Genomic DNA, 16,227 nt, shown 5'->3' with positions numbered 1-16,227 from the left:
TAGCTATACAATGTATTGCACATTTTCCCATTCAGTCCCTAAACCTATTTCTATGCTTTATGACGAAATAAAGTGGGTTATGACATGCTCTTTTAGTCTTTTACCTCTAATAACATGTAAATAATGCCACATGTATTCTGGAAGTATGAAACGATGCCTAACTGTGAATCTCACAATCATACTAATGCCACATGTTTTAACTTTATATCAGTTAACCCTTAATCTACCTACTTCTTCACCCCCTAATGTGACATCCCCAAAATCTCGGCCAGAAAAGACCGATTTTCATTTATGCTTTTAAATATTTTCAGAGTAAATCCTTTTGATTTGAAAGAGTTGCGGAATTTGTTCCCAAAACAAAACATGATAAAATAATATTTATCAAAGCATTTCATCAAGAGATGCATTTCATTATATAATCAAAACTCGGGATGTCATGTTCCGATACAGACCATAAAGCATAAACGATAACATTACAAGTCATTCAAAAAATATATACATATACAGACTTGTAAACAAAACAACAAGATGATCCATCCATCTTACGCCCTTGTGCCACTTCCTGTAATACAAATAAAACTGAGTGGGTCAGGCTTGGGAGCCTGGTGAGCATATACGGTTTTCAACCCACAATAAATAAGTTATATTTAATTTCACCAACCAATCACTATCCCAATTACCCATTCCCGTTATCCTCACTTTACGTCCCTAAAACAACATCTATCTCAAGGGACCTAATCTAGGATTTTCATCGGGACGGACATCACTGCTAAGGGGTTTCCTCAACAATAGACATCCTAAAGGCAACCATGAGGGGGATAGAGTACACCGGTGAACACATCGTTCACAACACCTACAGGTTATGAACCTGCTAGCGTTCCACTGGACTGTCTAGAAAGAGTCCGTGGTCGTTATCCATACTCCGCTGAATAACTAGATCAACAACAACAACATCGAGGCCTCTCATCTGTTTATTACACACCAACTATCTACCCATGTTCTACCCAACATATTACTAGATAAAAATATATATTTTCATACATAGTTTAAAACCTGTATATCATTTTCATTCAATATATATATTTGTCACAACTGGAAATTTTGTGTCATGTAATCTATACACTCAAGCTAATGTGAATCAAAAGCTTAAGAACATGTGTAACACCTATGATTATGACATCAAAAACTTCAATCAAATACATCATACAAAGTACTACAAATAGTCATCAAACAATTGGAGACCTTAGAAGTCCTTGTTTAAGTCCATTTTGGACTAGGGCTCCCTTATTGGATCCAAATGGACCAATAAGCTTCCAATTAGACTATCATGGGCTTAGAACCCTAATTGGGCTCTAATTGGACCTACACTAATTTATTTCAACATTTTGGGCCATGTTGGGCCTAGAATGAAATGAATTAAAAACCTTGATACATGAATAACCTAAACTAGTCCAATAAAAATATAAAAATCCTACCACATTCTTTTAGACTTAAAACATACCCAAGATTAACTCTAATATTGGGCTTAGGGGTAAAGGCCCAAATTTTTCCTTTTCCCTTCCAAATTCTCGGCCCAATGCCCAAGCCCAAGAGGAAATGGAAGAGTTGACTTAATGCATGCCACCTCATTATTAACCAAAGGGTATCTATGCATGGAACTCATACTTCCAAGCACATATCACTTCAAAGATCACTTCTCTTCTCTCCTCTCTCTCTCACTCTCGGCCACATTCAAACACACACACAAAAATTTACTCATTCTTCTCTCAAAGAAACTCTCTCCTTTCCTCTCCATAATTTCGAGATTCTAAGGAGCTTTCAAGAGGATCTTTCAAGCTAATCATCATCTTAGGTAAGTATTTACTTATATACATGATCTAGCTATTTCATTCCATCAAAAATCTCTCCTAAATCTATTCCAACTTGTGATCATGCATCTTAGAAGTCACCAAACTCGAGACCTACCAAGGAAAGGTGCTAAGGCCGAAAATCACTTCATTTTCCTTCCATTTTCTATTCAAAACCGAAACCACACTAAGGTGAGCTTCATACCCCCTATTTTCTGTTTTTATGAGTTTTGTGGGGGGGGGGGGGGGAATACAAGTGAAAGTGTAGATCTATATGTGTTTTGTATGCCTTGTATGATTTCCATGCTTATATGTGTGCTTTTGTGTGTTATAATGTTGGATCTAGCCATAAAACCCCTCAAAAACCGAGATATACCTTATGTTAAATGATTTTAGCATCAAATATATTTCTACATACAAAGTGTTTCTAGAAAAATAGCTAAATGGCTTAGTAACAACTTCTTTGGGCTAAAAACACAAATTTTGGACCTAAAATGTGAAAAATACAAAATTAAGGGCCCAAATTGACATATCACGAATTCTGATGGATGAGGTGTGTCAAAACAGTTTCAATAAAACAATTTCTGGAAATATACTCATTTAGAGGATTAAAAACATAAATTTCAAGCTTAATGGGCTAAAAATGACATTTTCGGCCCAATGAGGCCCATTATGCGAGATTTTCTGTTTTGGAGGGTCGAAACTGTGTTTTTCTGTAAAACAGTGTACTATTAGTGTTCCAAGTCCTTTTCAAAGGTTTAAAATGCTTTTTAAATTTAAAAAGGACCAAAGTTGCAAAAATCTTACCATTTGGGCCAAAATTGTCAAAATTGCAAAAAAGAGGGGTTATAACCGAGAAAACTGCATTTTCAGGGACTTAAACTGTTTTCTATGAAAAATATGCTGAAAAATATTAATTTCAATAATTTTTGGTGTTAAAATGTCAAGAAAATTGATTGAAGGACCAAACCGGAAAGTATTTAATTAAAAAGGGTTGAAAAGGTGAATTTTACAAACAATGAGGGGTTGAAAAATAGAAAACTTTCAAGGCTAATTCAATACACGCAAATTGATCAAATAATGGCACCGCGACTATCGACGAAATACAATACACAACAATACCAAAAGTCGTTGTTAAACGAATTGGTTCGGTCTCGAACCAATAAAATCCGAAACTACTAACACGACGACACTACGATTCATACAAGTAACGTTTGGGAATTCAATATACATGCGAGTGTGCACAGACGTCTACGCACCATCTTTGGGCCCCAAAAGTGTAAAATCTTGTTTGTTGGGCCTAGCTAGCCCAATGACCTGATCTTAAGGCCCAAAGACCTCTATCTTACGAAGTGTTGGGTTTTACCGACCTGACACAACGTAAAAGGACTTTCAATGGCTTGTATACTACTGGTCCCCAAGGGTCCTTTGGTATTGCTAATAAAGTCTACATTTCATGCGAGGCGGGTCTGGGACCCCTCGTACATTTTTATCCCCAACCGGTTAATGGAGTCATCGAGGTCTTCGTGTCCTCTTTCTCTTCGGATGTGGGACTACACATAGTCAGGGCGATTGGATAACGTGATTAATATGGACGACGCCTACGGGATCGTTAGTATAGCTATAAACTGGTCGTTTGTGTAATGCGTGTTTGTAGCAATTAATCATGCTCAAAAATAATCCAACGTCGCCTGGGACTGACACTACACGCTATGCAATGGTTTCAATGTAACTTCATGGAATTCAAGGAATTAGGAAAACATCGGGTTTTCCTAGGATTTTCAATACGTACAGATTTGAAATGCATACAACTTCAATGAACAATTTTTACAAGTATAGAAACAAACAAGCATACATATGGATCTTCACCAACGTTTTCAAAAGCTTTTCTTTTCAGAAAATATCGGATTTTCTGGTGATTTTCAAACGATACGAAACATTGTTTTTCTTCAAATACCGCTTATGAACTCACCAACATTTCATATGTTGACGTTTTTTTTCAAAATACTTGTATTCTCAGGGAACCAGTGAATCAAAGGAAATCATATTCAGTGATGGCTTGCAGTTTATTTATGTACTAATCGAACAATTTATTTTTGGGAATGTAATGTTTAAACAATGTATTTCATGTAAACTCTACTGTTTGTACTATATTAATGCATGGTGACGAATGTTGTTACGTTTCATATATATTCAATGTTATGGTATTCAATTGAGTCACGACAGCCCCCGAACGTTTCCGCCGCCTGGTTCGGGGGTGTGATAATATTTCACATAACAGATGAGGCATACCACATAACACGTATTTCATAGAAAGCAATTCAGATCTATGAGATGGAATAAAGTGAATATCCATTCACGCATACAATCACAAAATATACACATAGCAAGTATATCGCATAAAATATTTCATAGTTACTTGTTAGAAGAAAGTAACTGCACCCTCACACATATAAACCACAATTTACTTAATACACTCAAACCGCACTTGTATTATTATCGTGTTTATGAAAGGTAGTATACACTCACTTGATCAGAAGATGATCGGACAGCACTACGACTTGCAGAAGTAGTAATCCACAGCAGATCTGGAAGATCTCCACAAAAATCGAACTTCTCGCGGACAGAGCTTTGGCTCGGGAACCGCACTTCTCGGGATCTTCGGGATCTCGGGACTTGCCTCGAGGCTAGAGAATAATATCGGGGCTTCGGGGTATTTTTGGCACGCAAAACGATGCAAAACGGGAGAGAGAAGAGAAGAAATTGGCAAAGACTCGGCTGCCTTCGCATCCCATTTATAGGAGGCTGGAGCCTCGGAGTACGCGGGGCGTACTGGTCCGAAGTCGTCACTGCATGCGTCATCCGAAGCCACTTGCTGCGATGTCGACACCTTCGGAGTACGCGGGGCGTACTCGCTTACGCGGGGCATAAGTCGGATCGGACCGCTGACTCGGCTTCAGATAATGCCGGATTTTTGATTTAAAAATAAATACAAATTATTTATCAAACTTCGGAAATTCATATCTTCTTCATACGAACTCCGTTTTCGACGTTCTTTATATCCACGGAAAGGTGAGACTACGCTCTACAACTTTCGTTTAGACTCCGTCGGCTAATTTTGACTTTATTTTTATTATTTATTTTTAATAGGCCGCGACAGAAAACTTCGTTATAAATTCATAACTTCTTCGTTTGACGTCCGTTCTCGCCTAACTTTTTATCGCTTCGATACCAACAATGAGATCTTCGATTCTCATTTAGATTGTTTCGGCTAAAAACCGCTCGATCTCAAATCGAGTATTTCAGGTTGCATACCGCTAAGTCGAAACTTCGATAAATCATAACTTCCTCATACGAAGTCAGATTTGGGCGTTCTATATATATATATATATATATATATATATATATATATATATATATATATATATATATTCGGAAACCTCGTTTCAACTACTACAACACTCACCAAAGATATTAAGTTTATTTTGCACTTAAATTTTGACGCTTATTTTTATTCTTAATTAATCAGACCACATAATTAAGCAATTAAGCACAAAACACATAATACTCAAATAATACATTCTTATTATTTCAAAACGGGTTACAAAGGTTAACCTAGACTATTACATTGCTAAAAATGGCAAGTCCGGAAACACAGGCGTTACACCTAATTCCTCCGATTTCTTCAATATGAAGAAATCAATAAAAACAACATTGAAATGGGTGGTTCTATGCTACGTTGCCGCATTCGAAGCCGTCGTGATCCTCCTCCTAACCCTCCCGGACCTTGATGCACTCAGGAAAGGTCTTATCATCGTTGCAATTAGCCTCCTCAAACCGTTCCTTCCCATTGTACCCGTTTGTCTCTTTTTGCTAGCAAACATCTATTGGAAGTACGAATTGATGCCCAACTGTGAATTTCATAACTGCTCGCCATCGGAGCATCTCCGCCACTAGAAATTGATCATGAATAGTCATCGCTCGTCTTCTATTGGATCTTGTACTCTATTATGAAGCTTGTTGTTCGTGTTGACCACCTCCATCAACGAATTGAGAAGTTGAAGAACAAGGAGTAAGTTGTTGATCTGTAATTCTTTTATTGGGGGGTTTAGATATGTTCTCTATTGATTTGGTTTGCTTTTGTTATTGAAGTTCTGTGAGTACATATTATTGCTAGATATCATTCGAATTTGAGGCTTGATGAATTCTATTACTACTGTTTTAGTGCAATTGGTATCGATTTGGGTTAGGATGGAGATATAAGTTAAGTTATCCTTCGTCATAACTATTGGACTAAGATTCAATGATTTTCTTTTCTCGATAAAAATGATTGTTTATGATCCAATTGTTGAAGGTTAATATGTAGAGGTGGGAGGCCGTAAAGTGACATGATCGTTGTTGTGGTGGTAGCTACGGCAACCCGCCACCGTCTAACTCATCGGATACAACCCTTATTAGGATCGTCTTTCTCCCCAACTGTCACCGATTCCCCTTCTAACGGTCGTTTTAGACTTTTCAAAGTCAACAAATGTCTATTTGGCAAATGGGCAACCGACAAACCAGATTACCTCTTTATTCCCATCATAAAGCACGAAACAAGTTTAGAGACTGAATGAACAAATATACAATATATTATCGGGCTAATGCCTCGTTTTTCTAAAAAAACCCATCAATCTAAGGGGGTGTTTGTTTTATCCTTTAAAATATCTTTTAGCTTTTAGGAAAAAATAAAAAGCTAAAAGATGTTTGGTAAAAACAATAAATTTTGTAAAAGCTACTTTTGAATATAAAAAAAATAAACTTTTTGAAAAAGTCAGATAAACTTAACTTTTAACAACTTTTCCTAAAATGATTTTTCTCATCTTAAACCCAAGCGAAACACCCCTAAATATAAAAAAATGAGCTGTTGTCCATCCAAAAGAATTATTCAATGTTGTACGGGAAAAAGCATGTGAATAATAGTAGTAGTAGGTGTATCAAATGAGGTTTGTACAACTTCCAATGGATATTGTAGAGCTAATCAAACCATCGGTATAACACCCAATTCAACAAGTACATATAAACGTAAACGTGCACCCAACAAATACTGTATTGCACACCCAAAGGGCAATAATGTAATTAGCAGCACATTTTTTTTTCCAATCAATTAGATAATTTAATTTAATGTTTATTTTTCCAAAAAAGAATCTAATATTTTTTTGTCATAATCGCGACGCCTCTTTGGGTTTTGGTTCGAAAAGAACTCGACGACGGTTAGCGTCTTTCGAGATTTGAGCCTTCTTCACCCTTTGCCACTTGGTCTTTTCAATATTTACAACTTAGCCCCGTGATATTTGTGTTGTTTCAACACATTAAAATAGTTAAATTAATGATAATTTTTTTTTTAAATATTTATGACAAAATAATCACACATTTACAAAAATGGATTTCCATAAATATTTTCCACAACGTTTTCTTAATTAATGAAATTCAAAACTTCACAAATAAATAAAATTCTCAATTTTCTAGGCAATTAGGGTGACATTTTTTTTTTAAAAACAATATATTTTTATAATACTTGTATAAAATATATTATTTTATTATAAAACTCCATAAATTTTTGATCATTTTAATGATTGATAAACACAAACAAATTTTTGTAAAAGTTCAAACACATGGTACACATTCATTCAACAAAAAACACATAATTACCAACAAGAACTTTTGACATCCTTTGTACCTAACCATGAACAACTTTTGACAAATATAAAATTGCCACAAGAACAAATAAACAACTTTTGACAAATGTAAAATTGCCACAAGAACAAATAAACAACTTTTGACAAATGTAAAATTGCCACAAGAACAAATAAATCACCGACAATGAACATATAATTAACACATAACAAAAATTAATTTATGACATGTACTACAACAAGCCAACAATAATAAAAAGTTGAGAAATATTGACGTGGATAGATGCTTCGATATCGATTAAGATAGAATTTCTAAATTTGGAATATCTACTTTACACTTATATTCCCATAAATTCTACCTCAACCATCTTAATATGATATCTTGCCAAATCTCCATTCTAACATCTTATTCTCCTTATGGATAGTCTCTTATACAAAGTTTTATCATTGACATAATTAGTCTATTATATGTTATGATTGACCAAATATTTATACTTTCTCCCAATAATAGGAATTTGACATAGAAAGATGGAAATGTAAATTGTACAAAGGGCATTTTAAATTCATCAAGATAACATCAAAAAGGAATGACTTTGTTCTCATGAAACTTGTCCGTAAATAAGAGCTTAATGTTCAAGTAAACATATAATTGTCAATGACAAAACTATATAATTCGATGAAGATAGTGCTAAAATATAAAGGGCTATAGTTGTTCAAAAGGAAAACCAAGAGGTAACATCTGTATATTGAACAATAGTTGAAGGCATGATTTTGTGATTCTTGTTTAGTTGCAATATATAGTTGAGAAAAAAAAAATACTAAAATAGTTCATTCCCAGTAATCGATAGTACTTGTTTTCTACCCTTGACTTTTCCCATTATTTACAACCCTGAACCTCAATATTTATAGTTTTTTACTCTCTTAAATCTTCAATTACGCGTCTATATTTTAGGGGAATATTGAGGTGATAGGCGTAAGTATTAACGAGGGAGGCTGCTCGTGTTGTTGCAATAATAAGCAATAAGCACTCCCAATACAAAACCCTTTTGCTTCTTGGGAGTACCTCTCCTGCTCTCTGCTCAAAAACCAATAAAAGGATATCTTTTCTCGTTCAAGGGTTCTCCAAGATTCGATAAAAAGGTGACCTTTTTTCGTGATTCGATTATGTTTGTGTATCTAGAACACGTTCCCAATCTTGGTTGTGTTTCTATTTTTGTTCTGGTTCCTCTTCTTGATGATGTTGATCAATGTCGAGGTTCTGAAGACATGTTTCTGTAACGTTTAGGTTGTTCTTGCCTTTTCTTATGATTTTTCTTCTGGGGTTTACGAAAATTTTCTTGATCATCTTCCGTTTTGTGTTCTTGTCGAGTGTTTTTGCATGTTGAAATCATAATAAGGGGTTTCGGCAATGCGGGTAAGAGTTTTATAGGATTTTGTAGTTTTTTTATGGCGATTGATGCATGAACATTGTAATAACAAGTTGGGAATTTTACTTCTGTTATTCAATGAGCAATACATCCTTCAAGAGTTCAATCAAACAGGGGTTTGTTTCTATTTTTCTTCATGTTCCTGGTCTTGATGATGACGATCAATGTCGTGTTCTACGTGTAGATTGATTTTGTGTTCGGGTTTCAAATATTTTCTCTCGATCATAAAATCTCTCGCTTTACATGGTTCAAGAGCCCTAATTTTGACTTTATCGATTTCAGTAGGGAGTTCAATAAGCAAAAAGAAATCAAGTTTGATGGACAATGAAGTGTATGTAGAACAACAAGTGCCATCTGGAGTTCTTACAGGCATTCGATTCAAAGTTCTATCTGAAGAAGATGCCGTAAGCAGATCATATCTTTTTTCTTTATTTTTTCAACACCTTTTTGTACAAATAGTCAAATCTAATTAAATAATTTATAATCATGTATGTAACAGGAGAAAGCATCCGTGAAGGAAATCTCTGTACCAAATGAAGTAACAGACCCTGCATTGGGGTTCCCAAATCCCGCATCACAGTGTCATACATGTGGAGCCAAAGATTATAGAACATGTGAAGGTATGAAAAGACTTATGGTGTTTATTTTTCATGCTTTTTTTGTATTTCATAAAAAAAAATTAATTCAGTCGATGATTATTTCACAGGTCACATAGGCTTAATAAAATTTCCGTTCACAATACTTCATCCATACTTCTTACCTGAAGTGGCACAAATTCTGAATAAAATCTGTCCCGGATGTAAAAACCTTAAAAAAGATAAGGCCAAGGTCAGGTATTATGCTGCATGTTTTTTTTTTGTTAGTACCAGAGTAAAATACAAGAACAACATTTTATAATGAGTTGTATGAAATTAAATCATAGCATTAAATTTTTTTTGAATTTTTTGTTTTTTGAAAATACAGAAAACTGACATGGAATCCATCGTTCAAATGCCGAAAATTTGCAAATATTGTGATGTAAGTATCTTCTAAATTGTTATGTTGTCTCTTTTTTAAGGTACACAATTTGTGAAAAGGTGTTTTCCTTTTTTTTTTTTTTTTTTTTTCTTTTAACAGAGAGGCTTTAGAGATGTTTATCCACCTATGAAGTTTAAAGTTTCCATGAAAGATGTATTTGGAAAGACTGCAATTGTTGTAGAAAGTTCTAGAAAGCTCATATCGGGTAAAAGCTTACCTCCTGATTATTGGGATTTTGTTCCTAGTGACCCTCAACAAGAAGATTCATTTTCATCTTTTAACCGAAGAGTTCTTACACATGCACAGGTACCCTTTTGATGACATTTGCTATTTTTTGGCATTATTGATGTGCTAATTGCTCATATATTGATTTCCAACAATCTTTAGGTGTATCAAATACTCAAAGATGTTAATCCAAGCTTTCTCAAAGGGTCTCTAGGAAAAAAAAACAAGATTTTTCTCCAAAGCTTCCCTTTAACTCCCAACTGTCATCGTGTAGCAGAGTTTGGACAAAATTTGACATTTGTACGTTTCTGTTTATACCCGTCAAACATTTTAAATTCCAGAAATACCCTCCTGTATAATCAAGTAACATAAAATTTTCTGATTTCAGGATGAACGCACAAGAGCCTATAGAAAAATGATTGGTTTTCGAGGCACTGCAAACGAACTTAGTGCATGTGTAATTGAGTGCATTAAACTTTCAAAGGTTAGCAAACATCATAATCTTTTAGTTTAAACCCAAAAAGATGGAACAAAAAGACGTAAATGCCCTCGTCCTAAAATTTTGAACTTTTGATAACACTGCAGATTCGGGCAGAGAAGCCTTCATTTCGAATGAATACAAATGGAAACAATGATGATAATCCTTCCAAAATGCATGGGTTAAAATACATAAAAGAAGTAAGTCTTGGAAAAAGAACCGATTTTTGTTTCAGAATGGTGTGTGTAGGTGACCCTTACATAAAACTAAACGAAATAGGCGTCCCTCATCATATAGCAGAAACAATGCTAGTTTCAGAGCAACTGAATTCATTAAATTGGGAAAAAATAAACGCATCATGTGGTTTAAGAATCCTTCAAAGGGGCGAAACTTTTATCAGAAGAAGAGGAGGTTTGGTTCCAGTTAGATATGGAGATCAGTTAAGAATTGGTGACACGGTTTATCGACCTCTTCATGATGGAGACATTGTTTTGATTAATCGCCCTCCATCTATTCATTCACATTCCCTAATTGCCCTTCGGGTCAAAGTTCTTCCTATTGACTGTGTTCTTTCAATCAACCCTCTTATTTGTTCCCCTTTGAGAGGCGATTTTGATGGAGACAGTCTTCATGGCTACATTCCTCAATCTTTGGAATCTCGGGTTGAGCTTGCTGAACTTGTTTCATTGGAAAAACAAATGGTTGATAAACAAAGTGGTAAAAATTTATTATCTTTAAGTCATGATAGTTTGACTGCTGCCCATTTGATGTTGGAAGATGGGGTTTTTTTCAATCGACCACAGTTGCAACAGCTTCAAATGTTTTGTGCAAATCAGAAAATAAAACTCCCAGCTATCATGAAAAAGTTGAAGCATTCTCAGATGTTTAAATCTTGTTTATGGACTGGGAGGCAGTTGTTTAGTCTTGTTTTGGATAAAGATTTTGATGTCGGTGTAAATGGGACTGAAATTAAAAAAGGGGAATTTGTAAGTGTGTTGAATCCTTCTTCTTGTTTCCAAGAAGGTGAGGAGAATCTATACAGCTACTTGATCAAGAACTATGAAGGAAAAGAGGTTCTTGAATTTCTTCATTCTTTTCAAGAGTTGCTTATCGAATGGTTGTCAATGAGGGGGTTTAGTGTTTCTTTGTTGGATCTCTACCTTTCTTCTGATTCACAAACGAATATGAATGATGAAGTTCTTTACGGGTTGCTTGAAGCAGAGAGGCAAGCTCACGGGCAGCTGTTAATGGTGGATCCCCATCAAGATTTTCTGACCGGAAACCTGCCCGAAAATGAAGCATACAATGAATTGGATTCCAATAAACTGTGTCATGATCAGCAAACTTCAGCTGCATTAAGTCGGGCATCAGCTTCTGCTTTCAAGGAAGTGTTTCGTGACATTCAGAATCTTATTTACAATTATGCCACTAAAGAGAATTCGTTTCTTTCAATGTTGAAAGCAGGGAGTAAAGGAAACATGTTGAAGTTTGTGCAGCATAGTATGTGTGTGGGGTATCAACATTCTTTGGTCCCACTTTCCTTCCACTTTCCTAGAGACTTCTCTTGCATTTCATGGAATGATCACAAAAGGGCAGTTTCGTCTTTTCCTTTGGGGATAGACCGGTATGTTCCTTATGGTGTGATAAAGAGCTCGTTTTTGTCGGGTCTTAACCCGTTGGAGCTTTTTGTTCATTCGGTGACAAATCGGGATGCTTCGTTTGGTGGACATGCGGATATTTCCGGAACTTTATTTCGAAAATTAATGTTTTTCATGCGAGATATTTACATTGGATATGATGGAACAGTTAGAAGTTGTTATGGGAATCAACTTGTTCAGTTTTCTTATGGTCAAAGCGAGTCACTTTTAGAGGAGGCTGAATGCGGTGCTCCGGTGGGTTCATTGGCGGCATGTGCCATCTCAGAGGCGGCTTATGGTGCCTTGGATCAACCAATCAGTGCACTCGAGAATTCGCCTCTGTTAAACTTGAAGGTAAAAAAGGGGCAAGTATGTAATTTAACACTTTCTTCTTTGATTGAATCTAATGGAGTTTCTGATTAATTGTACAGAAAGTGCTTGAATGTGGTGTAAGAAAGCTCAGTGGTAACAAAACTGCTTCACTTTATTTGTCTCAAAAACTTAAAAGATGGACAAATGGATTTGAATATGGGGCTATAGATGTTAAAAACCATTTGGAAAAGTTATTGTTTCAAGATGTTGTTTCACTTGTCACCATATTGTAAGATCTTTTTTCCCTTTTATATTTGTTTGATTTTTCTTTTTTGGAAAGTTTGTTGACTATTCTTGGTGACTAGCTATTCCCCACAAACCGGAAAGCGTGCTCATGTTAGCCCTTGGATTTGCTATTTTCGTATAAGCAAGGTAATGAAACAAATTTTACATTTTTATCCCTCCATTTATACATACCCAAAGGGTGTTTTAGTCATTTTGGTCTTGTTTTTTTAATTCTTGCAGGAAGCTGCTTGTAGAAAGCAATTAAAAGTGCAGTCAATTATCAATGCTTTGAAGTTAAAGTGCACTGACTCTATCAAATTGAAGAAATTAAAACTCACTCTACCGAAATTACAGATAGCATCCAAGTATGATGATATCTACAAATGTTTGTTTTATCTGATGATGTGTTCAAACATCCTCTTAGTTACAAGATTTCTTGATTAATTTTCAGAAATTATCCAGAAGATGATGCAATGAATGAGAATGATGAAAATATTTTTATTACTGCTCAAATAATCGAAGACTCGAGCAGTTCATTAGATCTCCTTCAAGATGTAGTCGTGCCATATCTTCTAGAAACTGTTATAAAAGGTCTTTATAAACTTCCTGCATCCATTAATCTCCTCAAGATGTGATCTTTACAAATGAGAAAAAGCTTCAAGATGTAGTCGTGTCTAGAAGGGTAGTCTTGTCATCTTTGCTTCTTAGATCAAACTTTTAAGAATCAAAGATTTACAATGCTCCTACCCTTTCAAATAACGTTTTCTTTTCTGATTAGTCTTTTACATGTTATTTAGGATCTTCAAATGTGAAGAAAGTGGATATCTTGTGGCAAGATTATCCAAAAACATCAAAATCTTGTAGAGATTCTTCAGGTGAACTTTATTTGCGTGTTTTCATGTCTGAAAATTGCGAAAGAAGGAATTTCTGGAGGTTTTTAGTGGACGATTGTATCCAAATCATGGATATGATTGATTGGGAAAGAAGCCATCCAGATAGCATTGAGGATGTGATTTTGGCTCAAGGAATTGATGCAGCAAGAAACCATTTTCTCTCTGTATGTTTCACCATATTCTTTTCAATTTCACAATACATCATTTTCCTTTATGATGCCCATGACATGACAAATTGTACTATGTTAGACATACATTGGACAGTGTAAAAAAGTTGTAACTGGTTTTCCTTAATCCAGACACTAAAATCAGCCATAGCAGATACTGGAAAAAGCATACTTCCAGAACATTTGGCTCTAGCTGCAGACTGTTTATCAGCTACAGGAGAATTTGTTCCTATAAATGCTAAAGGCCTATCAATTCAGAGAAAACAAATGTCTGCTTCTTCACCATTTACCCAAGCATGTTTTTCCGTGAGTATTTGGAGAAATTCTTTTAATGTTTTCCATGAACTTTTTAATTTTCTTGTATTTTAAAATTGGATTATTTTTCGTTTCAGAATCCTTCCGATTGCTTTGTGAAAGCAGCAAAAAGCGGAGCATCAGACAAACTCGAGGGCACAATCGATGCTTTATCATGGGGAAAAGTTCCCGCCCTCGGGACTGGATCGAGATTCGATATTATATTTTCCGGAAAGGTACAATTTATTTTATTTTATTTTTGCAAAATCTGAATCTTTTATGTATTTTATGTTTTGATAATATGACACAGGAACATGAAATTGATAAACCAGAAGACGTGTACAGTCTGTTGAGCAAGAGTGTAGAAATTGATGATGAGGTGGCGGTTGAGGTTAATGATGATAATAAGCAGCAAAGTGGCAACAAAACTCCTGCCCCGTTGTTTCAGTATCATAAATTTGCTGCAGAGGGTGGAACAGACATTATGAAAATGGTGTTGAGAAAGCATATTTCGGCTGAAGATATTAAGCGATTGTCTAAAGATTTGAAGCATATACTCTACAAGTAAAGTTTTTTCTTGGGTATATAATCTTTCATTATTCTTGAATCATATTAATGATATAATAAATATATAGGTACGATGTTAATCACAAGCTGAGCCAAGATGACAAGCTTGTGGCATGGAAAGCTTTGTTATTGCACCCTCGAAGTGACGAGAAGATTGGAGCCGGGCCCTACGAAATTAAGGTAGAGAACCGAATAAATTTTTTTTTTTTTTTTTTTTTTTTAATGTGTTACATATAAATAATGATATTAGGTGGGGAACCACTCGAAGCATGGAAATACACGATGTTTTATTCTGGAAAGAGTAGATGGAACAGCTGAAGATTTCTCTTATCACAAATGCATACATCATGCCTTGAAATTGATTGCTCCTGATGAAGCCAGATTATATGAATCAAGATGGTTGAATGGGAAGAAATATTAACAACAAGGGTTTGGGTTTTTGTTTTAATAAAAAATCTATGATGTAATATTGTGTTCTTTGTTTTTTAAATAAATATATATATATATATATATATATATATATATATATATATATATATATATATATATATATATATATATATATATATATATATATATATATATATATATATATATATATATATATATATATATATATATATATATATAGGGGAAGATGTTCTTCAGCTTCTTTTTGCTGCTTCCACTGAAATTTGTTTGCGGAGAAGAACCTGGCGAGGAAGTCTTAGTGGAAGTAGCAACGAGAAGCTTGGAACAATCAAATAATCCCCCCATTTTCCTCCTTCCTTCGTTTAATGTCTTGTATTTTGGTTTAACTTTGTTTTCCCAGTTGAAATATATGTGAAACTTTCGTGGCTATGATTGTTGTTTTCAGTTCTCATGCTAAATTCCTTTCTTTCTCCACTAAAATTTTTCACTCGGTTGTTGCAGGATAAACTAGGGTTTAGAAACAGCATTTCACATCGTTGGTGTCTATAGTAATTCATATCAGTTCGTATGTGTATCAATAGGGCTAATCTATCATGAGCATAGTCTACTACATTAAAAGAACCCTACAAATCAATGTATAGATTGTAATATCCTACAAATTGTTTTTTTGCTGATCAAAGTTTAACCAATGGAATTAAGAAAATTATAAACTATTAATTTTATTGTGTGTTATGTTCTTAAAATATTCTTGAATCATATTTTACGTATAAGAACATATAAACAAAAAAACACAATTTCTGTTCTTGGTATTAATTTACTCAAGAAAATTAGTCCTAGACTAACAAAAATTTATGTAATTTTGAAGATAGTATCTAAATAATTATCAAATTTTTTGTAAATGACATGTCACTTTAAGGTCGAAGGTTATGAGAATTATACTTTGGTCAACTTCATTTTGGAATATTTTATTTAATGTCTATTGATCATCGTTA

At 34.6% G+C, this 16,227-nt stretch overlaps 1 protein-coding gene and 1 pseudogene across 5 annotated transcripts; both read left to right on the top strand.

Moving 5' to 3' along the window:
* Positions 1-5,537: 5,537 nt before the first annotated feature.
* Positions 5,538-5,923, top strand: LOC145095001 (uncharacterized; annotated as a pseudogene).
* A 2,474-nt stretch (positions 5,924-8,397) lies between these two features.
* NRPD1A (nuclear RNA polymerase D1A) lies at positions 8,398-15,948 on the top strand. 5 transcript variants are annotated; one of them, XM_079029113.1, is made up of 20 exons: positions 8,398-8,662; positions 9,235-9,353; positions 9,449-9,569; positions 9,656-9,777; positions 9,913-9,966; positions 10,066-10,272; positions 10,354-10,491; positions 10,580-10,675; positions 10,777-12,660; positions 12,738-12,907; positions 12,984-13,050; positions 13,144-13,268; positions 13,355-13,494; positions 13,701-13,960; positions 14,096-14,269; positions 14,356-14,493; positions 14,568-14,821; positions 14,893-15,004; positions 15,075-15,253; positions 15,737-15,948. In XM_079029113.1, the coding sequence occupies exons 2-19, from the start codon at positions 9,267-9,269 to the stop codon at positions 15,243-15,245; spliced, it is 4,320 nt and encodes a 1,439-aa protein (XP_078885239.1). In that variant the 5' UTR covers positions 8,398-8,662; positions 9,235-9,266; the 3' UTR covers positions 15,246-15,253; positions 15,737-15,948. The 5 variants fall into 5 exon arrangements, with proteins under 5 accessions (XP_078885239.1, XP_078885236.1, XP_078885238.1 ...); XM_079029110.1 differs by having other exon boundaries at positions 9,232-9,353; XM_079029114.1 differs by lacking the exon at positions 8,398-8,662 and adding an exon at positions 8,756-8,936 and having other exon boundaries at positions 9,232-9,353.
* The last annotated feature ends 279 nt before the right edge of the window (positions 15,949-16,227 follow it).

This window comes from Lactuca serriola, chromosome 3 (assembly GCF_051521515.1).
Source record: "Lactuca serriola cultivar US96UC23 chromosome 3, Lser_US96UC23_V15, whole genome shotgun sequence".
Classification (NCBI taxonomy): Eukaryota; Viridiplantae; Streptophyta; class Magnoliopsida; order Asterales; family Asteraceae; genus Lactuca; species Lactuca serriola.
Note: the sequence above shows the minus strand (reverse complement) of the source record. Positions and strands in the feature narration are given on the sequence as shown.